Raw genomic sequence first — 27,546 nt, forward strand, 5'->3', positions numbered from 1 at the left:
TGCTCCATGGGGCACCTGCTTGCTCCTCTTTCTCTGCCTGCCTCTCTGCCTGCTTGTGATCTCTGCCTGTCAAATAAATAAATAAAATCTTGAAAAAAAAAAAAACTACTTTTGTGGAGTCTGTTCTTCTTTTAAATATAATATACTTAAACATACACCATAGCCCTCCAAATATACACAATATGTACCCTAGAAGTTTCAAATGTTTTATAACATGAGGATAACAGATGTTTCATTCATTCAATCAATCTTCACTTTTTTAAAGTGACATTCACTGAGCATGACTCACAGATCAAGTGCTAAGGAAACAGAAATAAATCACTGTCCTAACTTAAAGCATGTGCCTCCCATCTCCCCTCTAGGGGCATGCTCTTCCCCCAAACAGTTCACTGGCTGGGCTGCTAAAGTGTGACATGGGCATAAATCAAGGGTAGGATTTTTTCAGTGGTTCCCTTTTCCCTTCATGCTCTGGATATAATGCATTGCTCTTTGAAGACTGGAATATTAGAAGGAGAAAATATGCATATAACTTTTGGGCCCCCAAAACTTAACTACTAATAGCCTACTGCTGACCAGAAGCCTTACTGATAACATGAACAATTAATACATATTTTACAAGTTCTTATGTATGATTACTGTATTCTTATGATAAAGCAAGCCAGAGAAAAGAAAGTGTTATTAAGAAAGTCTTAAAGAAGGAAAATTACATCTGTAGTGCCGTACTGCATTTGCGGACACAAATCTGCATATAAGTGTACCTGCACAGTTCAACCCTTGTTGCTCAAAGGTCAACTGTATATCATTCAGTGTTTACAGGGAAATGAAAAGAGGACTAGCATTCCTCAAAATGTACCAGGTGCCACCTACTACAAGATACAGTCTTAAGAGTAGGCAGATCAAGAGTGTTAGTCCATGTAATACAGATTACGTATTTTAGTTTTCCTATGTGTAGTGTGAGAATAGTTTTATCCTATCTATAGGGCTTAGTAAAATAAAGAGTAATCAGATCTTCACTAAAGCATGTCTTACTGTCAAATGAAATTTCACTATAATATAACACAAAAGCTAGAGAATGTCCTCTAGTGTTCATTAACAGAGATTAAAATTTGAATGCATTTAGAAGGTAATGTTACACAGATATGGATGGGAAAATATTCAAAGGTACGTAATTTAAGCATGCTGTATTTTTTTAAAAAAACTCTTCTAATTTGTAAATGAGACTTAACACAATCATATTCTGGTTAAGTCAATCTACCTCTCCTTTCCCCAGTTCTTCAATCTTTCTTCTAGTCTTGAAAATTTTTGGAAATAGGAAATGGAGGTTAGAAATTAATTATCAGGGCATTGAGTCAATATCCCTAAGAATACAGGAATGTGTAAGTGCCTGCTACCGTTTAGACAAAAATATGTTATCTCCAAATGGGAATATGCTTAATATACTTAATTCAATAATAATTTGCAAATGTATCATCCAATAATTATTACACATTTTTTTTAATTACACATTTCTATGATGACATATAAATATCTCAATAAGATTGTAGGCTGATCATGAGATAAGCAAGTGCTCTCCTGAAGGAGTGATATTGGAATGATCAGGAAATGGAAGAAATGCTACAAACCTGACTCCTCACTGGCACCATGTCCACTCTATATCGGGCCCCATCTTTGACCACCAGTTGCCTCTCCACATTTTCAGGAAAAACTGGCTGCTCCTTTTGGTCAGATGAGATTCTAAATCCAACAGCAACATCTCCAAATGTTCCAGCAAGCCGAGTTACATTAATTTGGATGAATCTACTAAGGTTCTGCCCAATAAAGATTGACTGGTAATCTGAATACAGAGCAAATACTCCATGTGGGTCATCATTTGCAGAAACAGAGAACCATGTGATGCATTTTTCTGGAGCCAATTCTGCTCCTCCCTCTACAGAAATAAGTCGGATTACATAATCTTCTTCTATCTCAGGTGTATCATCGGGGAGCAAATGAACATCAAAACTCACTTCACTCTCTCCATCAGCAATAGTGAAAAATCCTTTTGTAGAAAGAAAGTCTCCTGTAATATCAAACTCACTGCTTATTTCCCAGTAAACCTAAAATAAAAGGGAAAAAATCCAACAAAGTTATGTAATTCAGTATATTGAATCAAAATTCCTTATGTTTTCCTCTATAATATACAACAAATAAATTTTAATTGTGCCTCATTATATTCAAAGCCAGATGCCCCAAACAGTTTAGAAAGTAGAGACAAATGACACTAGCGCTGTGAAAGTATATGAACTCTTTTGGGCTTATGTATGCAATTTGTTGGACAAGATTACAAAATCTCATTTCACCTACTTCTCAAATAGTAACATGATTTGAAAAGATAAAGTGAAGCAAAGTTAACTCTAGAATGGCAGTTCCACAAATACATTTGAAAGGTCTTCCTATATATTTGATAGGTATCTGAACCACGGGTAATACTTGAAGGTAAAAAGTGAGTAGTCTGTTGCTTTATATTGGAATTTGGTTTTGTTTGCTTTTAATAACAAGATTTGAAGAATTTAAAAATTATTTCCCAAGAATATTTAGACTCCTAACCATAAAGTTTCCACTGAAAAAGTATCAGTTAATCTCCAATACAGGAAAAGAGTTAAATCCATAAAGAAATTTTGTAAAGTATGTTCTGCTAGCAAACAACCTTGGTCTGTTAGATAGCTATCCCAATGATTCACAAGAGTATCTCCAGACATTCTATGTCAATATACATGCAAATGCAACCTCTTAAAAGTCAGTTGGTAAACAACAACAAAACTATACTGAGAAATAAAGTCCTGAAGAATATATGAAGCAATTTACAAAAAAAAAAAACAACAACAACAAAAAAACACTGAGGGACTTAAACAGGTAGGTTAAATGTTATAGCAAACAAGAAAACAAAAAATAGTTCAGTCATACTCTTCATGATTAAGTGTGAGGAAGATCATTTCAGTCTAAGTGTAGCTGGATTTAGAAAGACAGGGAGAGAGGTTCATGTTGGCTAGAGAACCCAAAGGTGAGGAAATGAACTTTCTCAACTTGTCTGAAACTCATGTCACTTACAAAACTTATACCAGAACACACAGTTTCTCTGTTCTTCACAGCTACATTTGTTAGGCAAACTGTTACACTACTTAAAAAATCAAATGAAAAATGATACCGTGAGTTCTCCTAAAATGCCCTTGACTCTTTTGACAAAAAAAGTAATGATCAGCGGCCCTTCCAGAGCGGACGGCTCTGAATAGGTCTTCTTAGATAAAGACTCAGAAGCAAACTGAACAACCCCATTTGGATCACCAAACTTCTGTACCTAAAAATAGAAAGAGACAACAGAGTGAATACCACAATATAACAACTACAGATTGAATTACAGAATCCAACATATCAGTATACAGAAAAGCTGAAAAAATGAAAGAAACACAGGAATAATATTTAAATATAATTTGCCTAGAAACTTGATTTTTCAAAAGCTTCTTTAGTAGGGGGTGGGATTATGGACATTGGGGAGGGTATGTGCTTTGGTGAGTGCTGTGAAGTGTGTAAACCTGGTGATTCACAGACCTGTACCCCTGGGGATAAAAATATATGTTTATAAAAAATTAAAAAATTTTTAAAAAAAGCTTCTTTAGTACACTGTCATCTAAAACAAGTAGGTTCATATTCTCTAACAATAATGGAAGTAAGTGTCTAGAAAACTTCAATTCATAGGTTCTCAAAAGGATATTACTTCAAGCCTGAATTTCACTTGATTTGCCTCATATTTGCTTTATTTAACCAGGGCTAATTGTTTAGTCAAACACTAGTCTAAGTGTAGTTGTGAAGGTATTTTGTAGATGTAATTACTACTTATAATCAGTTGACTGATTTATAGTATAATCAGTTGACTGATTAACTTTGATTAAGTCAGAGATTACCCTTGATACTGTGAGTGGGCCTCATCCAATCAGTTGAAGGCCTTAAGAGCAAACACTACAGGTTTCCCAGAGAAAAAAGAATTTGGCCTCAAAACTGCAATTCAGGAATTCTGCTTGAGTTTCCAGTCTGCCAGCCTATCCCACAAAATTCAAACTCATCATCTCAACCCAAAGTCTTTTTCTGAGCTTCCTGCCTACTAGCCTGTTCTATAGATTTTGGACTTGCCAACCTTCACAAACACGTGAGCCAAATTTTTTTTTTAAAGATTTTATTTATTTGACAGAGAGAGACACACAGTGAGCGAGGGAACAGAAGCAGGAGTGGGAGGGGAGAAGCAGGCTTCCCGCTAAGCAGGGAGCTTGATGCGGGGCTTCATCCCAGGAGCCTGGGATCATGCCCTGAGCCTATGGCAGATGCTTAACGACTGAGCCACCCGGGCGCCTCCACATGAGCTAATTTTTAAAATAAAAATTTCTTTCTTTCTTTCTCTCTCTCTCTCTTTTTCTCTCTGTTTTTCTGGAGAAATCTGACTGATAGGGACCCAAGACTAGAGAATTTTCCAAACTTAAAAAAAAAGAGCACCTCTCTACATTGTTTTCATATCCTGGTCCTCAGCAATATTTACCCCTGTTAGACTGAATCGTTCATTCACATCAAACATTCAGATTTGATCCAAAACATCATTGTGCTAATTAAACAAATACTATTCTACCTTCCAACAATCTAATTAGTGATTGAGTTAATAATTTTCATGTACTTTCAAGGCAAAGGTATTCAACGTATGGGACAATATAACAAATAGCTTCTGTCTGAAAGTGCAAAAATATTCACCAAACACCAAATTTTCTGAGTGGAAAGTATTTATCACTATACAAGAGCCCTTTATAAACTAATTACCAATAATCAAGCTATGTAATAAACTAATATAATAACAAAGAAGTCTGGCCCGTAGGAATTATTAGGACTTCATCTGGCTTTATAACTTTGAATTAATCTTAAGCTCATGGAGTTTCAACAAATGTAAAATGCATTTTCTGATAAATCCATTACTCCAAAATTTTGTGGGAAAAATAAAGTCAGACTTACTGTTAATGTAATATCTTTAGCTCTGGAGTCTAATTTAGCTTCTCCCTTCACAAGTTCAAGTTTAATAATGAATATCTTTTCAACTTCGATGTCTTCATGAGGATAGACTGTCAGAGTGATGGTTCTCACACCACCTTCTCCATCCCCAAAATAGAAGGATCCACTCACTGGGTCCGCAATGTCTCTGTTCTGTGGTGGTAAGGCTTCCTGAGAATTGGGTCCTAAAATCACCCAGTTCACCTGCAGAGTAGTTTGTGTTTTTAATAGAGATGATCAATTTTATTTCATTTGTATCTATCTATTTATTTAAGATTTTTAAAAAAGTAATCTGTACACCCAAACTGGGGCTCAAACTTACAACCCCAAGATCAAGAGTCGCATGCTCTACTGACTGAGCCAGCCGGGTGCCCCAGACAGAAACAATTTTAAACAAAGAATTACTTTGCAGGATATGTAGTATTAGAAAAAAAATTATATATCTTATATACATGCATATATAAATGAGAATTATTCTAGGATAGCTCCAGAGAATTCCTCATATCTTTTTAAAAATACTAATATTTGCAAATATAAACTACATACTAACAGAATATGAGTTTTCATAGATAATAAAGAAAAATATGAATACCTGATCACTGGTCATCACCACAGAAAAATAAGCACCCATTTTAAAAGTACATATTTAGATATGTATATTTATATTGTAATATAATATATATATATTAGAGAAATATAAACTTTTAAAAATGAGCACAACACTCTCTTGCTGTATGCATAGTCTCTGTTAATCAGAACCTATTTGAATAAGACAATAAAACCACAAGAAAAATCTGCTGGGTGTGCAATCTCTTCTGAATATACACAAATAAATTTCTGGTATAAAATGAACATACATTTTCATAAATCATTATAAGAAACAAAATTGTATAATAAATGCATTTTTAAGTATTTCTATAATATAAAATTATATACTTTTCATATCTACATGGAAAACACTGGGACTTCGTCTTTGCTTCTTTTATCTTTCACCAGCACTGGGCATAGCTGATCACTTCCTTTTCCCTGAAACACAGCGTCCCGTCTTTCATGGCCTCCATGATACATATCTTCCCCTGTGCTTTTACATCTCAGTTTTCTATGCTGGCTCTCCTTCCTCAGATCGTTCAATGCTTGTAGCCCAGGACTTCCGGCTGTTTTCTTCACATTCCTATCTACGCTCCTTGAGTCATGTGGTTTCAAATACCTCCACATGTGTCAGCAGCCTCCGGCCTCCCCACAGCCCATACTCACACACCCCCTGCCTGCTTGACCCTCTACTGGGACGGCCAATCGCAATCTCAAATGAACAAGACCAAAACAGAACTCTTGATTCCACAACGACCCCCAAGCTTCTGCCTATCTCAGTAAACAACACTACAGTTTAACCAAATGCTCATCTAAAATTTTAGCAGTTATTCTTGATTGCTCTTTGCCTCGACCTCCACTGCCTGGTGAATTTTTCCTCCAAAAGATGCTCAATATCTATTCACTTCTCAGCATCCCATCTGCACCCATCTTAGCCACTGTCAGCTCAGCCCTGGACGACAGAGGTCAAGAGCCTTCTAACTGCCCTTCCTGCTTCTGCTCTGGCTTCTTGACATTCCATTTCCCCACCAAGCAGTCACAAGTAAGCTACTTAAAATGGCAACCCCGGGGACATCAACACCATTCCCCTGCCTCACACTCTCTAATGGCATCCTATTTGCACTCAGAATACCCTTTAGCCTGACTTAGGAGGGTCTCTGTGATCACACACCTACTAACCTCTCCAACAGACCTTGTGTGGCATAGAACCCTCCAGACCTGAAACAGGCCAGGCTTGTCTACTGCTTCTGCCAAAAGGCTCAGCTCTCTAACAATTACATGACCATGTCTCAGTATCTAGCTTTCAGCTTAAATATCACAATGTCACCATCTAGAGTAGTCGATAGCTGACTCATGATTGTGTTTCTAGATCTGATATCCCTGTAGATCGCTTAAGTGTTATCACACACATATATATTTTAAATTTATCTGTTTACTGTTCTGAAAACCCTAAGAAAACAAGGTCTGTCTCATTCATCAGTGTATTCTCAGTGCCCAGAAGAGGGTCTGGCATTCGAAAAGCACCAAAAAAATACTTGAACCTTTTATCAGAATTCTTCATTTCATTTCATCTCCTTTCTAACTTGCTTTCAAGAGTTCCTGATGACAGCAACGTCTCATATATATTCTTATGGAATTCACAGGACTTGTCAGCTACTTTATACCCAGTGAGTAATTAATAAATATTGTTGATTATAAATAAATAAACATATATTTGAAGAATAAGAAAATCCAACTCTATACTCAAGCCATCAAAATTATTTTTTTAATTTTTTTTATTTTAAAGATTTTATTTATTTATTTGACAAAGATCACAAGTAAGCAGAGAGGCAGGCAGAGAGAGCGGGGGAAGCAGGCTCCCCGCTGAGCTGAGAGCCCGATGCGGGGCTCTATCCCAGGACCCTGGGATCATGACCCGAGCTGAAGGCAGAGGCTTTAAGCCACTGAGCCACCCAGGAGCCCCCAAAATTATTTTTAAAACCATGGGAAGAATAACTCTACCTGAATTTCTCCTACGAGTCCTCCAGTCCGCTCCAGCAACAAGGATAAAATCATTGTGGAATTGGGATTAGGAACAGAAATTTTGCTTTGATTAAGAAATCTTAAAACGCCAAAGGGAGAATCGCTCTTGGCAATTGTGATTCTGCTCACTAGGTGGCGCCCAAGGACTGCTCCGCCAGTAGCTCCAACAAGCAAAATTTCAATGGGTTCTGCAAATTCACTGCATAGCGAGAAGGAGCAATTCTGTGAGTCTAAACATATTAAAATGCTTCTAAGATCCAAATAACTAGTCATTTTCCAAATTGGTCATACATATTCAAGGCACAGCATTCATACACCAAGTGGTAAGAAGAGGGTGCTCAGCTAAAAGCATGAATGATCAACTTCAATATTATATAACCTGCAATAGTTACTAGACTTTCTTCCTTTCTTTTGAATTGCTTAATGCATTAAGGAAGTGAATTGCAAGATGTTTCTACATTCTGATTAGACATTTCAAATATAAAAGAGCAAAAATTATTATTTCCCTGTATATGAAAAAGTGACACACAAAATCCCAATTGTCTCCCAATCCCTTCTTTCCTACTCCAGCACCCCCCAAAGTTTTTCACTTGTTTCTCAATGGGCATATATATAATCTAAAATTCTATTATCAGTGCAAAGCATAAGTAAGGATTGGAACATAGTAATCATGCTTTACATATGACTACATTATTTCTGACGTTACTAAACAGTATTACCTTTCATTGTCATCAATGATGGACACATTTATAAAACTTAAGTTCTGCCCATGCTGAAAGGTGACCGAGCTGCCATGCAGCATATAATCGACACCACCAGCAACTGCAGAGGAGCTCTGAGAGATGAAATCAGCAGTCACACGGCCGTAAGTTCCTCCCAGCCTCACCACCGGAATCGTGATCATTCCAACATCTTCCTCCACTGTAGCAGGAATGTGCAATTAATTGGTATCCCAGACAAAGCAACTAGTTTTTATAAGAGTCGGTCAAATTAAAAATAGCATTAAATATAACAGAACAATGCAAGCTCTTATTTTTTAACATAATTTTTATAAATTTAAAAAAATACTGGGGGGCACTTGAGTGGCTCAGTCAGTTAAATTGATTTCTACTCAGGTCATGATCTCAGGATGGTAAGATTGATCCCTGTGTCAGGCTCTCTGCTCAGTGGGAAGTCTTCTTGATATTCCCTCTCTCTCTCTCTCTGCCCCTCTCCCTCCAAGTCCAGGTACACGCTCTCTCTCTCTCTCTCTCAAATAAATAAATCTTTTTAAAAATTAGTGAAAAATTCAAGACTTATTTTTATGAGAAATATAGTTTGTTATAAACTGAAAACTATAGTGAACGGTGTAAGTTAGAATTGAAACAATCTATTTAATTATTAGCATAGGTTTTCTCCCTCTGTGTGCTATGTAGAAATAAATGATCCTTGCTTACTAAAGCAATGCAAGATGAACATGAAATATTCTTCAAATATGTGTACTCAAAGGAAAGTATTCTGAATTGCTTCTACATTTAGTGGAACACATAGTATAAACAATTGAAGTTCATGTTAATTATACGAACGCTTTTTAAAAGTCCAGATAAAAATACAATTTTATTACATTTTAAGTTCCTATGAAATCTATTTGAGAATCTGAAAATGTATTCTCGATGTTTAATTTCAACTAAAAATTGTTTTCAAAAATTTATTTTGCTCTCGTTATTTAACCTCTGTAAATAAAAATATCATTTAATAGAGTTTACATTAGCTATGCTTATCTTAGCCAACAGTTCATAGTAGCCATGACTAAATAATACTGAATTTACATTGTCATTATAAATATGAATTGCTCTAAATTTCCCCAAAGATAATGAATCAAACAGAAATCAGTGGACAGAAAAAAAAAATTCTAAGTCCTTTATATATCACTTGGTATTAAAAATGCAGCATGACTTTTACTAGCTGAGGTTCACAAAACAGTGGTGTCTTCCATGACTTTACTCACAAAGTCAATATTAATCAATTCCAAAATGATTTCTTTTTTTTTTGAAGAGTTTATTTATTTATGTATTTGAGAGGGAAAGTAAGAGAGAGAGAGAGAGCACATGAGGAGGCAGAGGAGAGGGAAAAACAGACTCCCCTCTGAGTAGGGAGCCTGATACAGAGCTCAATCCCAGGACCCTGGGGTCATAACCTGAGCCAAAGACAGATGCTTAACTAACCGAGCCACCCTGGAGCCCCTCCAAAGTAATTTCTGATGAACTTTAAAAATGGCTAGATAGGGGTGCCTGGGTGGCTCAGTGGGTTAAGCCTCTGCCTTCAGCTCAGGTCATGGTCTCAGGATCCTAGGATCGAGCCCCACATCAGGTCCTCTGCTCAGCAGGGAGCCTGCTTCCCCCTCTCTCTCTGCCTGACTCTCTGCCTACTTGTGATCTGTCAAATAAATAAATAAAATTTTTTTTTAAATGGCTAGATAACCAATGAATTTGATAGAGGCAATGAGGTCAATAAATTAATTGCAGCAAGAAGATCAACATGTTTATCTTGAAAGGCATGTGCCTTTGAATAAAATCCAAAAAGCAGCCACCTCTTTTTCCCCAGGAGGGAATATGGGCATAAGTCTTGTTCCTTACCATGCAGCTTTGCCATACACGAGTGGGATTTAATACTGCTCAAAGGTAACACAAAACAGATTTAAAAAATAAACATATAAATATATAAAGGCTAATGTAAATACATAAGAAGGTGTCCATGTATGTACCTACACAGGTATACACCCACACATGCGTGCACATACATAGAGCAAGCTGAGAACATTTATACATGGAAATTCAAACTGACAGAGTCATGCTCAGTTACTCTGTAACTCAGAAAGTAGTGGTAAATTTATAAGACTGCCGAACTTACCTTCAAAGGCGGTATACCTTGGGTCAAATTCAATGACACCCTCTGCATTATCATTTTTCGTTATTATGATTCGGACAATGGAGATGTTTCCTATTTCAGGAGGTTGATCTAACTGAAGACCATTTTCTCGGATGGTAAAATCATACCCTCTTGCAAAATCATGAGAAAATAATAACAAAAGAAGAGAAAATGAGTACATAATTGGTGAGCATAAGCCGAAGGGTCCTCTTAGCTCCTACAACTTAGTCCTATTAAGCATTTTAATACCTTGAAAGATCCCCAACACTAAAATACTCTCTTTTTTCCTGAAATGATGTCTGAAATAGACTTCTGTGTGGCTCACAATTATTACTGCCTGTATGAAACCAAAACCAATAAAAAGTTATTAAACTTTGGCAATGGGAAGATAATACGACTATCAGGAAATTGGGGATAAGTTGTAAGATGAACCTCTGGGCTAGGAATGCACTGATAAACTGATAAAACCCTGCTTGTGCTCTCTCTCTCTCTCTCTGACAAACAAATAAGTAAAATCTTTAAAAAAACCAAAACTGTTAATAGTTGTCTGAGATGGATTGTAGCTTAGCTCATCTGATTGTGAGGGGCTGAGGCAGGGGCTTCAGGCAGATCTGCAGTGCACTCAGGGACAGGATGAAAGGGTTACTTTAAAGAAAGAGCAGGTGTCATGCCACTACTGAAATTTCAAGCTACAAGGAAATATTTCTGTGAACCCCAATTACAATCAATGTCTCTAGTCCTTAATACAGATGATGGTTTACTCAGCTAGATGTATTTCAGCTGAGTCACTTTTTTTGGATTGATATGATTCCCACTGAAGAAACCTTTTATCTTTCAGAGTTTCATATCACTTTAATTCCTGAAGCTAAAAAATGGAAGTAAACCATTTTCGTCTTTTCTTCAATTCTCAAATTCTCTTTACCTGGTATTTTTAGGCTACATAATTTCAAAAGGTTAAAGTCAGGTTACATATAAGGCAAAATTAGAAAACAAGGGATTAAAAATATTAAATGATAAGATAAATGTTGGATGCCTGAGTGGCTCAGTTGGTTAAGCGTCTGCCTTCTGCTCCGGTCATGATCCCACCCAGGATCCTGGGATCAAGTCCCACATCGGGCTCCTTGCTCAGTGGGGAAACTGCTTCTTCCTCTGCCTGTTGGTCCCCCTGCTTGTGCTCTCTCTCTCTCTCTCTGACAAACAAATAAGTAAAATCTTTAAAAAAACCAAAACTGTTAATAGTTGTCTGAGATGGATTGTAGCTTAGCTGATTACCTTCACACCAAAGCAGTGAATTACCTAGCAACTAGGCAAAATGAGATTATACTGCTTTCCTTTTTCAAGTTAAAGGAAACTTAGAAATTTACCTAGAAGGAAAAACTTGTTTTCTCAGAATTAAGCTTATGTAGGAATTTTTTTTTTCTTTTAAAAAGAAAGAGGGCAAAATCTTCAAGTCCTAATTAGTCAGTAACGTGGATGTTATCTTACACTTAATGGGCTAATGAATAAATTTCACTTACTTCATTAAAATGGTCAACAGCAACCTCCAATTTTAACACATTTAATATAAGTGCAAATTCATTCCTACTGCCAGTTCTCCTCTTCTCACGTGGCTGGGACATTCTGATGGAGGACGCCCACCAAAACAGCCAACCATCTTTCAAAATAAGAAGAGGGTCCTGCTTGGAGAAGCTGGCGAGGAGACATTCCCACAAGACTACCAAAACATCGGTCTGAGTTTCAGGATGCCCAAGAAAAGCCACAGAGGGCACCTATATTGACAAGAAACGCCCCTTCACTGGTCATGTCTCTGCTTGAGGATGCATTCTATCTGGTGTGGTGACCAAGAAGAAGATGCAGAGGGCCACCATCATCCACTGAGACAACCTCCACTACACCCAAAAGTACACCTGCTTTGAGAAACGCCACAAGAACATGTCTGTGCACCTGTTCTCCTGCTTCAGGGAGCTCCAGATCAATGACATTGTCATGGTGGGAAATGCTGACTCCTGAGCAAAACTGTAAGCTTCAACGTGCTCAAAGCCATGAAGGCCACTGGCCCCAACAAGCAATTCCAGGAGTTCTGAGAATAGTTAGACATCTGCCACACTCCCAAAGAAAATACAGTTATTTTCCCGGTTAAAAAAAAAGAAAAAGAAAAGAAAATTCATGCCAATTGCTAGGAACGGAATCATTTCTAGGAAAATTAAGATTTGAAGTATACACAAACCCACAGTATTTCTTCCACATGGGATTGACATACATCTTACCAAAGTCACTCAGTGAAATATTTTAGTTAGAAAAAGCTTTTAAAACATAGCATTCATAGAACAGATGCAAAACCATTTTCATGAACCAGAAAAATTCCTTTAAGACTGATATAAATGCCAACATGATTCTGGTTGCGGGTTTTGTGTCATCTGTCAGAGCAGAGGTGCTCCTGGGCTACTCAGTTTGTGGGTATCTCAGCAGGCTTCAGGTGCTTCCCACCAGTGTGAATCAAGTCTGCTCCCACTAAGTCAGGGAACAAGACAGCCTCAATATGGTTAAATCTTATCTTCAATAAAAACGTGGTACACGGTTACAACTATCTTTGACTCCTACTTTTCCCCACTTGACAAGTCTACCTCATTTTCCCACAGAAGACAATAGGGATACCAAGGAAAGAAATTTCTCACTCAGCCCTCAGGTGTAGAGAAAGAGGAAAGGCAAAATAAATTTCATCGCACCAGCTGACCTGCGACCTCCATTTCTTTACCAAATGCTTACAAGCTCATACCACGTTCCATTCTCTGACTACCCAGAGTGAATTCTCAAATAAAAATAATACACTTTCAACTTTGAGCAAAAACTGGTATTTTAGAACTTGGCACAAGTGACAGTTAATCTTGGTCATAATTCCCCTGCTATGCCCTGTCCCACTCTCACATAAATCTGAAAGACAGCAAGTTCGGTATTAATCCTTCTACAACACATTCTCTATTTTCTTTTTTAAAACTTTACCTTCCCAGGAGTTCCACCTTTGTAATTACTAGAGAAAATTCCTCTGGTCCTTCAGGAAGACCATCGTCAAGTATTTCAATGTGCACACTTCTCGCCATCTCCCTGGCTTCAAAGAGGAGCTCCCCCGCTGCAGGGATAAAGTCCAAGCCTGCCTCCGCTGTCCCACTCACGGTCTCATACCAGAGTCTCACGCGGCCAGATGATCCCCCTGAACGGACGACGGTGATATTCACCTAAGCCAAGAAGCAGTTTTTATCTGACTTGGGTGTCTAATCCACCAGCTCATACCTAATTTTTTATGGTTTCTAACTAAAGATTCTAGGTTTACTAGGGTTATGTTTATGTAGAATCTATAAAAGTTTATAAAATATATGTTAAAATAATGGTGTTAGTAGCAAATTAATCAATTTGTGAAAACTCTGGAGTATGAACCAGGAAACACATTTTAAAGATGACACACAATATATCTTGCTACATGAAGTCTTAATATTTAAAGGTTAAGCCAGCTTTGCAAAAAAAAACTCCTGTTTGCAAAAAAAAAAAAAAAAAAAAAAAATCACGCACAAAATAAAACCAAAAGTGATGTCTAAGATTTTTTTTTTTTTTTTTTTTGATGTCTAAGATTTTAAGCATTTTATACTCTACCCTTCGGGTTTCTTCCGACACTCGAAGTTGCTCCTGTGAGAAGGAGAATCGGCCATAGGGAAAGTCACTGGCCACCACGGTGATGTTGGCAGTGCTGCTGGATCCACTCAGCAACCCCCCCTCACTGATTCCAATAAGCTGAAACTCATAGGAGCTCTTCTCCTCAGGAACGTCATCATTCAAAGCCTAGAGGACAAAAAGAGCCATCAACGGTAGGTTCTAACGTTTAAAGAAAAACACCACTCCTGTCCACAACAACAACAAACTCAGGGATACCACCACCTCCGACCACCTGACCCCTCATTCACACACACACACACACACCAAGGAGCATAACAGAAACCAGTCGTATTGCTACCTGTATTATTACAACTGCTGCAGACTGTCCATCTCGCATTGTCAGTTTTCCTGACATTTCAGCAAATTCTCCCACAGAAGGGGGGAATATCCTCCAGTACACGGTGACCTCCCCCCAGATCGCTGGGCCACGAATGAGGCTATGTTACATAAATGTATAATTAGTACATCTTTGTTGAAGTAATCTTTCCTAAATATTTTTTGTGTCTTTCAACAACAATTTTCATTTATTTCAAGAACAGTATGCATTATAGATCCTTATCTATCAAATCAAAAGCAAGTTTTATGATTCCAGGATACTACCACTCAAAGTACTGAATGTATATAAATCTGCTTGACAATACTAGCAAAACCTACACATTAGAAGGGGAACACTTGAGGGGATTTAAAAGAAAGTATTTACAGAATTCACTTAATACACAAGGGTATAAAAAATGAATGGCTTAACACAGTTCTCTAAAAAATAGCACTTACAAGCAACACTAAAGGAAAACTACCAGAAAGATAAAATATTAACTCAAATTCAGTTACTTCACTGACAGTTGTCCTACTAGTCATGAGAAACTTTGTATTAAACAAGATTGTCTATGATCATACTACTTCGTTATATAGTAGGCCCTAATTTTTAAATGCTTAGAATCATAAAATGTTTGATCCAGAGGATTTTCAAAGGAATGATTCTGTAACTAAGACAGAAGCTTACAGAGATGAAGTAACTCTCTTATTTTACATGATTAGCGACAGAATGGGGCCAAAAGCATCAGCTCTCCTGGAATTAACTCAAGGTATTTTTCTCGTCATGGGTTGTACAAATCACCCAAGAAACAGTCATGATCTAATGTCAAGAGAGGTCAATACACCACTGCGTGATCAATACACCACTGCGTGATCAATCTCGTCATGGGTTGTACAAATCACCCAAGAAACAGTCATGATCTAATGTCAAGAGAGGTCAATACACCACTGCGTGATTTTTGTTGAAGGAACTTTTCCTAGACATTCTTCATAATCTAACTTCAAGACACGTCAAGAAATGGCTTCAGTTTTTGCCAAAAATTTTATCTACTTTTCACAGGATGTTAGTAATACATAAAATGACGATGCTCGAGAAATATGTATGTAATGAGGAAAATGCACTTATGGCATAAAAATGCTAGTGATTTAAATAAAACTTCAAAATCTCCACCTGAGGGGGGGAAAAATCATGACACCTTACCTGATGATAGCAGTACCATTATACTTTCCTGAGGGTTCTCCAATGAGGACATGCCTAGATGATGGAGCTATCCCAACTTCTCCTGATGTTCCCTTTTCTCCCTGAATGATTATTGAGGCGCTACCTAAGTTGAAGTTGATACATAACACGTATGTAGCAAACACATGTATTCACTTAGTATAAGCCTGTCAAAATTCTCAGCACTCCATGTATACAAATCTTATGAATTAAATGCCATGACAGTCATGTAAATTAGATACTAACATTATCTTCATTTTACCAATGAAATTATTTAAGTATACTGAGGCACTCAAGACATTGAGGCAAATAACTTGCCCTAGATCATATTTTAATGAAAGGGGGCAGAAGAAAGTGCATAATAATTCCATTCTCACTCCCATGGTAAGTGAGTATTCTCCTACCATTTGCATTAATTCGCTTCTGCAGTAACCATTTTACAGGCAGTTCACTACAACTGGCTAGGTGGCAAAAGCAAGAATTCCTGGATACTTTTTAATTTTCTGATCCATTATTGCTTATAAGCATCTATAAAAATGTGTCAAATATTAATGGTAAGAAAACCATATCAAATAATGTGACTATTCATATTATAATTTAGCAGTAACTTGAAGAAAATCGTTTCCAGAAGCTCTTATTACGGTTTCATCAAACAAGGGACGAATTACCATAGTCTCACTTCTATGGCATGGATTAATAAAACCAAAAGTGGTTTGTCATGTCCAAGTATGTCACAGTCTGAAATATATTACGAAATTTTTTATTGATATATGACTCACCCTGAATCACTAGTATATTCTTATTCTTGGGTCTAGTTAGTCTGCATGTCATCAATCCTGACATTTAACAGGATGCTAACAACTGAGCTAACGTAAGATGTGTGGAAGAATATGGTACAATCATATGATTTGTTGGAAAGTACTCTAGATAAAAATGCAAAAAAAACAACTAGCTTAGGTATGTACGTGATATTCCTTTAATTTTAACAATCTTTTTGGCCACAAAATTCTGCTTTTTTGGCCACAGACTTTCACATACAATGGAGTTCTTGATGGCAAAGAAAGGCATGTGACAGTCACTAAGCTATCCTATCAAAGCGGCTGGGCCATTTATTTTACGTTACTATTAACACATAGCACAATGCAATTGCTTTAGAAACATTAATTCTTTCTCTCCAGATCAAAGAAAAAAATTTGCATATGGGCTATAGGCAAAGAAGAATTACAATGTCTGTTTCTGAAATATCAAAACATTGAAGTAATCACTTTCAGATGAAAATACACATAGTAGGCTGAAAAACATGCAATATGCTAGGTTTTAAAATAATATTTTATTGTAAAAGTAATATGTGACCATTACAAATATGTGTAGAAAATCTAGGTAATTAAAACCCACTATCAACATTTCAAGTAAATAATTCCACACACTTGTAATGAGCACATGACAAAAATGGGATGACCTTGAACATGTTATGAAGTCTGCCATAACACAGCGGTTACCCATGTAATTGTTTTTAAGTTTTAATGTAATTAAGGCTTTTTCTGCTATATCCTTTCGAACACTTACATGGTATTCTCTCATATTTAACAGGTCTCCTATTGCTGGACCATTTAGGAAGCTTCCATATTTTATTTTATAAGCATCACTACAATAAACATCTTTTTAAAAAATCACAGAGCTAAGTATTGTGAAATCTCTGACATACAACTTTATCAATATCAGGTATTAGAATTTGAGTTTTAAAAATCTTTTTGGCTGTAGTACAGATGTGAAATGACATCTTTATGTTTTAGCAAACATTTTAGGAATTATAAAACTTAGGTTTGTGAGTATTGGTTACTTGGTTGTATTTTTCTGAGTACCTACTTTTTAAGACCCAAAAATGTGAATTTCTCTTACCTTTCACTGGAGATATTTCTACCTCATCAATTGATATCAACTGAATGGTGAAATGCTTGTTCTCTTCCAACACAGTATCACGAAGTGTGCGCAGTACAATGGTCTTCTGAGACTCTGTCTATATCAAATGAGAGGAATAAAACGTTTTCCAGATTGAGCCAAATTTTGGGTGTCCTCATTAGTGGAATAATGTTTATGTCTATAAGCATTTTTAAAGTGTGTCCTTTTTGTATCTTAGGAATTATGAGCTGCTTCTGGAAGAATTACTATATAAAATTTAGCTCTGACCATAAATCCCATTTAAATTTTTAATAGGAAAAAAGGGGGGGAATTAACATGACCTCTAAATTGTCTAAAATGTGACCAAACCCAGTGATCAAATATAGATAAGAGTTACAAAGGAAGTAGAAATGGGGATGACATCCAGATGTCTAGCTTGGTTGACTGGTTTTTGTCCTTAATTGGAGAGAAAATGTTGAGAGAAGAGTGGTTTTCGTGGTGGGATGGAGGCAGTGTCTAAATTAAATTTGATTTCAGATTTCTAGGGTGTGTGTGTGTCAATGTCCTCCAAAGTGCATATGATTTTAAAAAGATTCCAGATACATCGTAAATACCATCATATGAATTCATAAGCAATACTATGGGAAAAAAAACAAACACAAGTTCGAGTAAAACTGTAGGAGTCCTGACACTGACTATACCTCATCAAAAAGAAGCGTCCCATTCAAAGGCCTGAGATCATTTTTAGCTGTCTCATCTAGGGTCCACTGAAGCCGAACAGCCCCTTTTCCTCCTGGGGACCGGACAACCGTCAATGTCACATATGAATCAGGGTCATCAGACAAAAGAGATTCATCAACCATCACCTAAAAGAAAGACAACAAAGTTAGGTGGGGGGAAAAAATGAAGCAAGAAAAACAATCTTATTTCTATTTATAACATCTACTTTTCAGTTTAGAACTCTGTTCATGGTACGATCATGTGGCAGAAAGAAAAAAAAATGTTTTGCCAAACCCTATTTCCTTTTTGTCTGAAACACTCTGCTACTTGGCATTTCCTGGGCTCTCTTGTAATTAGGTGGAGCATGTGACTGAATTCTGGCCAGCAGACCATATGGGAAATGAAGTATGCTCCTCACAGTCTGGCCATCAACTTCCCACAGAACATTCCACATTCCATGTTTTCCCATTTTCTGGGTGACTAGTGAGGATTCCAGGACCCAGAGGAGGATAGAATGGGAAAAGGAAAGAGTCTGGTACCTGAAATGTCAGATGGAGATGAGGTGTCCATAAGACCCCACCAGGAACACAGGTGTAGGACTCTTACACGAAGAAGAAATAAACACTTATTATGTTAAGGATGTAGGATTTAGGAGTTCTTAGTTAATGGTAGTCAGGCTCCCCACATAATACAGGCCAGAAGTGCCCTCCTAATTATCTGCAGTAAGTCCAATTTAAAAGAGGTTTTATTAACCCGACATAAAGAAAGACATTCAATACTTTGATTTACCTGTACCATTTAGTTTCTACACTAGATCCTTATTAAGAGAATTTGTTCAACTGAATTGCATATACTGACTCTGAAGCAAAGTCCAAACTGAGCCTGTAATGTCTACCTGTTATGTAAATATAAAAATATAATGCAATGCTCTCCATTTTTAAGACTGACAGACAATTAAATATATAATACAAAGCTGTTGTTTTTTGTTTTTTCCCCCATGAGATTTTGTGCTGATGCCAAGAAAAGAGATTTATTTTTTTATCTTTACTTTTTTAAAGATATTATTTATTGGGGCTCCTGGGTGGCTCAGTGGGTTAAAGCCTCTGCCTTCGGCTCAGGTCGTGATCTCGGGGTCCTGGGATCAAGCCTTGCATCAAGCTCTCTGCTCAGCAGGGAGCCTGCTTCCTCCTCTCTCTCTGCCTGCCTCTCTGCCCACTGGTGATCTCTGTCAAATGAATAAATAGAAACTTAAAAAAAAAAGATTTTATTTATTTATTTGAGAGAGAGAGAGCATGAGAGGGCAGAAGGTCAGAGGGAGAAACGGACTCCCCATGGAGCTGAGAGCGCAATGTGGGACTCGATTCCGGAACTCCAGGATCATGACTTGAGCTGAAGGCTGTCGTTTAACCAACTGAGCCACTCAGGCACCCAAGAGCAGAGATTTAGAACCAATTAATATTTATTGAGCTTCTATCATATGTCAGTTCTGACATATACTCTATCTCATTTAAGCCTCATGGAAACTCTAAGGATCTGGGGGCTAGCTCTATGCACATATTTGGAGAAGAGGAGCCTCCTCTTTGCTTCAAATGTTCTGACTCCACACCCATACCCCTCCTCAGAGAAGAGAAATAATAAATAAGGAGCAAACAAAGTGAGATAGGAGAAATCAACTATAAACTCGGGATCCATAGATAAGTCCTTCCTTTTTTCTTCCACAGATAATGACATTTGAGTTGAGGTGCCCCGAGCAGATTTCTTGAGCCTCTGCTGGGGCCAGTGCTTTGGTATACTTACCATATTGCCCTTGGGAGCAGCATATTCATTTGACAGGTTTACACTAAAAATCTTTCCTCAATATCCTACGGTTCTAAATCTTAATGTTTCATCAGATAATGCTAACAAAATGTCCACTGTATGCACAGTACTATGCATCTCAGATACATGTTAAAAGATAAATTCTGTGTTATCAAGAGCCTTTGGCAGTAAGAAACAGACTATCGAAGAAAGAGCCACAAAGAGCTGAGCAACAAGGCTCTCCTGATACTACAAGGATTAAAAATAGTGATGGACACCTACTGAGTATAAAGCACAGGCTTTACAGATAGCAACTCATGTCCTTGTCACAAAGCTCATGAGAAATAACACAGGCTCACTCTTACCACTTTGACATCGCAAGACAGACTAGAAATTTGAAGTTAATTTGAAGTTGAAGAAGATATCAGTTCCCAGACCAAGAGTGCACTAAAGTCGATAACAGCAGTTCAGAGAAAATGAATAAAGAAAACTTACTTACGAAAAGCAATGTAACTTCATTTTCCCTGACACTGAGAGAAGCTTGTAAATATACAGTCTAATGCCTGAGTCCAGAAGTGTGACCATGTTAAAAGCAACAACATTATCTTAAGGTTTTCCCATTGAAGATTTGACCAAAATCCTGAACCTTTTATCTACCTCAAAAGCTAACAGAGACACGTTATAAAAATTAAGTTATATATTTATACAGATTAAAATACTTCTTTTCACATACACAAAGAAAAAAGTATTGTTGGAAATACAACAAAATATTAATGATGTCCGTATCTCAAGTGAATAATATAATGGATAATTCTAACTCTCTTCTTTATACTCATAGTTTTATGTTTCCCAGACTTTCCATTTTGCTGAGCAAACATTCACAGCCACTCTCCTGTGAATCTACCAGTCCTTACAAACACTTCCGCTTATTCCTTCCCCAAGAGACCCTCACTAGGTTATAGCAGAAATGTGTCCTGTCCCTTTTATGCTTCCCATTCTCTAATGAAATTGAAATTTCAATAATCAAGCCATTAGGCAATTATTAGTGTTTACTTAAATTCTGGAACATCTGGGATGCCCAGCCCTAACAGGCTAGCTGTAGGTCTAGCCTTGTATCCACAGAACAATAAAGACAGTGAGAATTAGCACAAACTGTTTATTATATAAAATGATCTATGACGAATCACTGATTACCTACAAGTGATCAAATAAAGAGAATGGTGACCAATAGAGCCAGAAAAGTTGTGTATATTGGAATTACCTCCATGTATTTATGATTATTTCATCTTGGAATTTCCTTTGAAAAATAGTCTTAAAAATTATGTCATAAAATCATTGTGTATAATTATGACATAGTTTTAACAATTCATTTTATATTTAAAATGTAGAGGTCATTTGTACTAGCCACCCAATCTGGCAGCATAAATGATTGGTTAAGTTTTTTTTTCTCTTCCTCTGCAGTTAAAGTGATAATAATAATCAGCTTCCCTCTTGTAAGTCTTGGAAGGAGACAGCCAGTGGGAAGGAAGAGAGAAGAAAGGAGAAATACAAACACTTGAGCTGGGGTGAATGTGGTTTTTTGTTCAATATAAGTCAAGAGAGAGTAACAGAAGGGTGTAACACTTAGATCCATGACAGAATCTTGCCTTGTGATCAGGATGGGGGTCGGGAGCAAGGCAGGCTGAGAGCAGAACGTATGGACAAAAAGAAGCTCTTGGTCTATGTCACCCAATAAAAAGAATTTGTTCCCCCTTGGAATTACCTGATGTACGAATACTCATCACTGTCAAACACAGATGAGAGGACCAGCCATTAATTCAATAGTCAACTCTAAGGACTCCTGAGCAGAGAATTGTAAGTGAAGGGTAACAGTTTTTTAAAAAACGAAAGACAGCTTTCTTCTAAAAATTACAAAAAAAAAAACAACAAAAAAAAAAAACATTAGCCCAAGGGAAGGCACCCTCCTACCCATGTATGTAACTTACAGTCTTTTCTTCAAATCCAAATACTCCAAATGGGGAATCATTTTGTGGAATAACAACAGTTAGCACAACATCATCACCAAGCCTGCCACCTCCAGCCACCCTGACTAAGGAAATATTGAATGTCTCCATGAGTTCAAGTTCAGCATCATCAATGATGGTAATCTCTATCACTGCAGTAACCTACAAAAGAAACAAGGAAGAAGGGGAAAAGGGAGGGAGAGAAAGAAGAAGGGGGTTGGGAGGACAAGAGGCAAGGAAGATATAATAGCAATTTTTGATCATATATAAATAAACTTATTGACCAGAAACATAGTACAAAAAAGTATATTCTGTACTGTTATGTTTATAATACTATTTTAAAATTATAGAGTATTTCAAAGTCAGAAATTTATGTTCTATTATTTTCAAGATAAAGGACATTACATATGTAATAAAATATAGCGTTATTTATGTATACAAAAACCAGTGAAGCCTGATTCTTGAATAAAAATATTTAAAATGCCAGATAGGCTGTAATAACAATTACACAAACATAAACCCCTGCTCTCTCTCTCTCTTACATAAATAAACAAAATCTTTTTTAAAAAAGAAATAGAATAAATTAACCTAAAGTTCATAGGAATATTGAAGTTCATCAGGCCCTTTTAAAAATATTCTTAGGTACTTCTAAGTCATTTATTATCCTCCTTTAACTTCTGCTTAAAATAGGATCAGGTGGGGGAGTTCAGAAATCTTGCCTCTTTGTGTTCTCTTCCTAGGTCCATTAATAGATCATAACATGTTAACTAATAATAATTCTGTTTAGCTTAACATACAAAGTATAATACATTTAGCAGTCACTAATATATATTCATTTGGTGGATATCTATAAAATGTTTGAGGTATAACCAAAAATAGCTAGTATGTTTAGGATAGCATACCTGTTTATCTGCAAATTCAAGAATCCCATGAGATGGCTTAAAGTCTTCCAGGCTAGCCGTGTCCACTGTTGCTTTCCAATAAACATTGACCGCCCCAAAGCTTCCAGCCAGCCGGACTACAGGAACCTGAAGAACATTCAGGGGTGGAGGCACCTCATAGGCAGTAATGACTCCATCAATATCCTTTAAGTAAAGAACATAAGTTAAAACACCAGACAAAACTAACTTCTTATATGTCATCACTTTCTAAATTTATTATTTCTTCTTCTATTTCACCCTTCAAAATAGAAACCAGTATCAGAAATAAATATACATAATAGGTGTCCACAATCCTTACATTTTTAAAAAGTTTTTAAACTTCTTTATTCATTTAAGTAATCTCTACACTCAACATCTATGGTCTTGAGATCAAGAGACACACTCTTCTAACTGAGACAGGCACCTCTAGAACACTGTGGTTTAAATTTAATGAAAATCACCTTGCTTGATTCATCGGTCTAACAAAAAGAGAACTAAGAAGTCTATAAGACAAATTTTAAGACATGTATTTAATAAATATCTAGAAGCAAAGCCAATTATTTTGTGGAAAATATATGACATTGGCCAAATCAGCAGGTAGAAGCTTCTGTATTACTATAAATACATTAAAGTTTATCTCACTGTGGTAACATGAAACTTAAAAATTCCTCTGGGATCATCATTTTCTTCAATCATTATCTCAACAATTTCTATCCCAGGCCTCCGCACACTTGGCTGAACTGCAGAGAAGTCAGAATTCACCAGGTACACATCAGTGATGTTGACAATAAATCCTTCCTCCAACTCGGGAACATTATCCTGAGGTGGGGGGTGGAGGGGAGAACAGGAGAGAGATTATGTTCTATTTTTAAAAATACACTGAATTTACCTTGGAAACCCAGTACTTTTCAGTGAGAAATAAAGGACAGCCTACTGGAATGGGTAGCTCTTTCACAGACACAAGAAAGATTCCTTTTTATATTTAATACATTCCCACTGACAAATTTAATCGAAGCCAAATACTCATTAGCAAGTGAAACAATTTTTAAAAATCCATCACACAATTACGATCATATACTATCCAATATGTTTTATGTATATAGTACCCCCCAAATTTAGAAGAAATGGTAAATTCTACATACGTCTTAAAAGTGAAAGCTCTAGACTTACAAATCTAGATACTATCCTATATTTTAATTAACTTTTTAAAAACTGTTACCTTATTTCTGGATAGGTAATAAAAAATTTCAAAAGGTAACACAAATATATAATGAACAGGAAAAGAAACTTCTGTTTTGTTCCATCTCTCATGTCTTTCCCAGAATGTCCTTTCCAGAAGCCACTATTATCCGCCATCGCTAATACCACTATTAGGAGCACTAATGTTACTAGGCAACATTATCTTTACCGAATAATATATGATATATTTATTTTAATACAGTCATATATAGTATAGTAATATATACAACGTTTAGTTATTATGCAATACTATACATAACACTATTAACTACTCTCATTTTCTTATGAGTCATTACATATATATATTTTTCTCCTTATAATCATGAGAGAGCACTAAAACCAGATCTAAACCCCCTGAAGCATAATCTTCATTTGAGTAATTTTATCATGACATGAAAATACTGCCCTATCAAACCAACAATAAAAATAACCAGATTAATTTGGGCATTTTATTCATTCATTCATTAGTTTAAAACTAACCAACCAACAAAACAGTGGATCCCACTAAATCCCAATTCAAGGCTTCAAAGGTCATTCGAACAATATTCCAGTTAAATATTCACAATTTTACATTAAAGCAACCTTTTTAAAGATTTTTATCTCTAAGAGGATCACATTTTTCTTTTTTTAATCACGTTTTTATCTTTAAGTATATTTCCTTTATTTTATATCCTATTCATTGCAGCTTAAACTTACCGACAAAATGGCAACTTTCATGTAAGTTTCTTTTATGTTTTCTTTCATCATTACTATTGTTTCTTGTAGCACATAATCTTCATTCTCAGTAGCTTGATTATCGACATGCAATAAGAAATTGGGTTTAGCTATCAAATGAATGCCAATGGCCCCAAACAGTCCTTTATTTCGAACAATTGGCAACTGAAGAATGGTGATGTTCTCTGTGAGAAAGACATGCCTCAAGTAAACAAGATTTTCTATTTGTAGTTGAACCATTCAAAGAATTTCAGGTGAAATATTCTGCACTATCCTAATGTATACTCCCCCAGCCAAGAAGTATTTTGTGCTTTGCTCCCCTCTGTCTGCAAAGTTGTGCTGTATTTAGTACATTATATCCCAGTTCTAAATCCTCACTTCAGGTTCTCTAAAGCACCCTCCTACTTTATATATAACATGAGCTTTAACAAAAATTGCTGGAAATCTTAGGAAACTACTTATGTGCAGATTGACAGCTAATTACAAATGCTAAGAAGATTTTGAAAATAAAAATATATGGGGCGCCTGGGCAGTTCAGTGGGTTAAGCGTCTGACTCTGGGTTTCAGCTCAGGTCATGATCTCACAGTCGTGGTGACCAAGCCCTGCATCTGGCTCTACATTCAGCACCGGAGTCTGCTTGTCCCTCTGCACTCTTTCTCTCTCAAATAAATAAATGCATAAAATCTTTTAAAAAATGAAAACTTACACAAAGTCGTCATTTAATAACTTAATCATTAGAAGAGTAATTTTCTTTTACTGAGGTCTGTCACAAGGATCAAAGGCTGTCACAGCATCAATTTTTTAATTTTAGTTTTTAGATTTTTAAATCTAAATTTAAATTTGCTACATAAATGGCCAAAAAAATGCTTGTCAATCTTCCCCACTGGTCTGTGAGGTTCTAATAACCTAAGACTGTGTCTCTTTGTTTCCAGAAAACACAGCACAATTTGTGGCACTTACTAGCTGCTTCAAAATGTTGGTTGAATGAATAAATGAACATATTTTAAGTCTATGGCTTTTTTCCCCATATATACAGACATATAAAGGCCCAGGTACATAATTATATGCCATTTTCCCCATCAACTATTTAAGTGAATGGTCTCTGAAAGACGTCATGTTACTGTCTGAAAATTTCAGAGGCTTCACATTGCGTATTTTAAATAAATACATACATGCTCAAGTATGTTTGTTCAAAAAAGTCAAATGGCCTTTAATCTATTAATCCTAAAGCTGAAATGAATAGTTACTTAGGCAAAGATCTCGGCACTAAGCTTAAAGAAAATAGGGACGGGTTACTTAAACTTCACAGAAAAATTATTCAAATTATAGCTTTGGGCTTAACAATTAATACCCCGAGTACCAAATGCAACTCACTGTGTTGCTTATTATTGCCTATAACTGATGAAAATCTACATAGAGGAATCTGAGAAGGGAAAGAGAACAGATAAATAAACGATAACAAAGAGAAAGTAAAATAAAAACCTGTCACCCTTTACTGCAATGACTTACTAAAATATTGATATTTCTATTATGACCATAACACCTCAAAAGAATACAAGCATTTCTTACAGCACTATTCCTGGGTGATTACATGATCCTAAAATTTAATAAACAAAAAGTAAAAATGATTGAGTATGATCTGTCAAACTAAAAAATATATATAAATATACAAAAGGGATTTATATTCCTAGTAAACATTACAATTAAATTACCCAATAAAACTAGAACCTAAAAAATATTTAACAACACTTACCTTTAGGCTCTGTGACTCTAATGAAGAGAAACTCAGGGTGCCAACCCACCAAGCCATGAGGTGAGTCATTGGGCAGAATTGTTATCACAGATCTGTTTCTTTTCTGATCAATGGCAGCACCTTTTAACGGGTCCTCTACCCCTTCTGTGGTAATCCGAACCAGTGCTATGCTCACAATCTCTGATAACTCTGGTACATCATCAGCAAGAACAGTCAGAGTGATTGTACACAGTGCCTGGCCTTCAGAAAACGAAATCTAAAATTTTAAAGAAAGAAGATTTTACTTATTTTGTAATTATCACTGTGCAATAAGAACATCAAAAGAGGGGTGCGTGGGTGACTCAGTGGGCTAAAGCCTCTGCCTTCAGCTCAGGTTATGATCTCAGGGTCCTGGGATCGAGCCCGGCAGGGAGCCTGCGTCCTCCTCTCTCTCTACCTGCCTCTCTGCCTACTTGTGATCTCTGTCTGTCAAATAAATAAATAAGATCTTAAAACAAAAAAAAGAACATCAAAAGATTAAAATTTTCTTTCAATACTGACCACAACTTAAGTAATGAGAGAGGAAATGAAGCAACACAATATAATTCTACAAATCAGTTAACTGTTTTGCGTATTAAAAATGGAAGATTGTTAGGAATAAAGAAAAAAAGTAAACCATTACAGAAACATAACCCAATAAAACACAT

The 27,546-nt window shown here is 36.4% G+C and overlaps 1 protein-coding gene and 1 pseudogene across 4 annotated transcripts in view; one reads left to right on the forward strand and one right to left on the reverse strand.

The window, feature by feature from the left end:
* ADGRV1 (adhesion G protein-coupled receptor V1) overlaps positions 1–27,546 on the reverse strand; it is a 546,992-nt gene that overhangs the window by 355,197 nt on the left and 164,249 nt on the right. For all 4 annotated transcript variants that reach the window (XM_004759095.3, XM_045074447.1, XM_045074448.1 and 1 more), the window contains exons 54-70: positions 26,861–27,116; positions 25,089–25,291; positions 23,796–23,972; positions 23,136–23,318; positions 22,216–22,395; positions 18,415–18,579; positions 17,714–17,831; positions 15,797–15,920; positions 14,582–14,720; positions 14,224–14,409; positions 13,579–13,811; positions 10,561–10,709; positions 8,391–8,592; positions 7,651–7,870; positions 5,026–5,265; positions 3,185–3,334; positions 1,623–2,096 (exon numbers count right to left, since the gene is read on the reverse strand). In XM_004759095.3, coding sequence (XP_004759152.2) covers positions 1,623–2,096; positions 3,185–3,334; positions 5,026–5,265; positions 7,651–7,870; positions 8,391–8,592; positions 10,561–10,709; positions 13,579–13,811; positions 14,224–14,409; positions 14,582–14,720; positions 15,797–15,920; positions 17,714–17,831; positions 18,415–18,579; positions 22,216–22,395; positions 23,136–23,318; positions 23,796–23,972; positions 25,089–25,291; positions 26,861–27,116 — 3,399 coding nt within the window. The remainder of the gene's footprint in view (positions 1–1,622; positions 2,097–3,184; positions 3,335–5,025; positions 5,266–7,650; positions 7,871–8,390; positions 8,593–10,560; positions 10,710–13,578; positions 13,812–14,223; positions 14,410–14,581; positions 14,721–15,796; positions 15,921–17,713; positions 17,832–18,414; positions 18,580–22,215; positions 22,396–23,135; positions 23,319–23,795; positions 23,973–25,088; positions 25,292–26,860; positions 27,117–27,546) is intronic.
* Positions 10,874–12,662, forward strand: LOC123390407 (annotated as a pseudogene).

Source organism: Mustela putorius, unplaced genomic scaffold (genome assembly GCF_011764305.1).
Source record: "Mustela putorius furo isolate JIRA1106 unplaced genomic scaffold, ASM1176430v1.1 tig00537350_pilon_pilon_pilon, whole genome shotgun sequence".
NCBI classification, from domain to species: domain Eukaryota; kingdom Metazoa; phylum Chordata; class Mammalia; order Carnivora; family Mustelidae; genus Mustela; species Mustela putorius.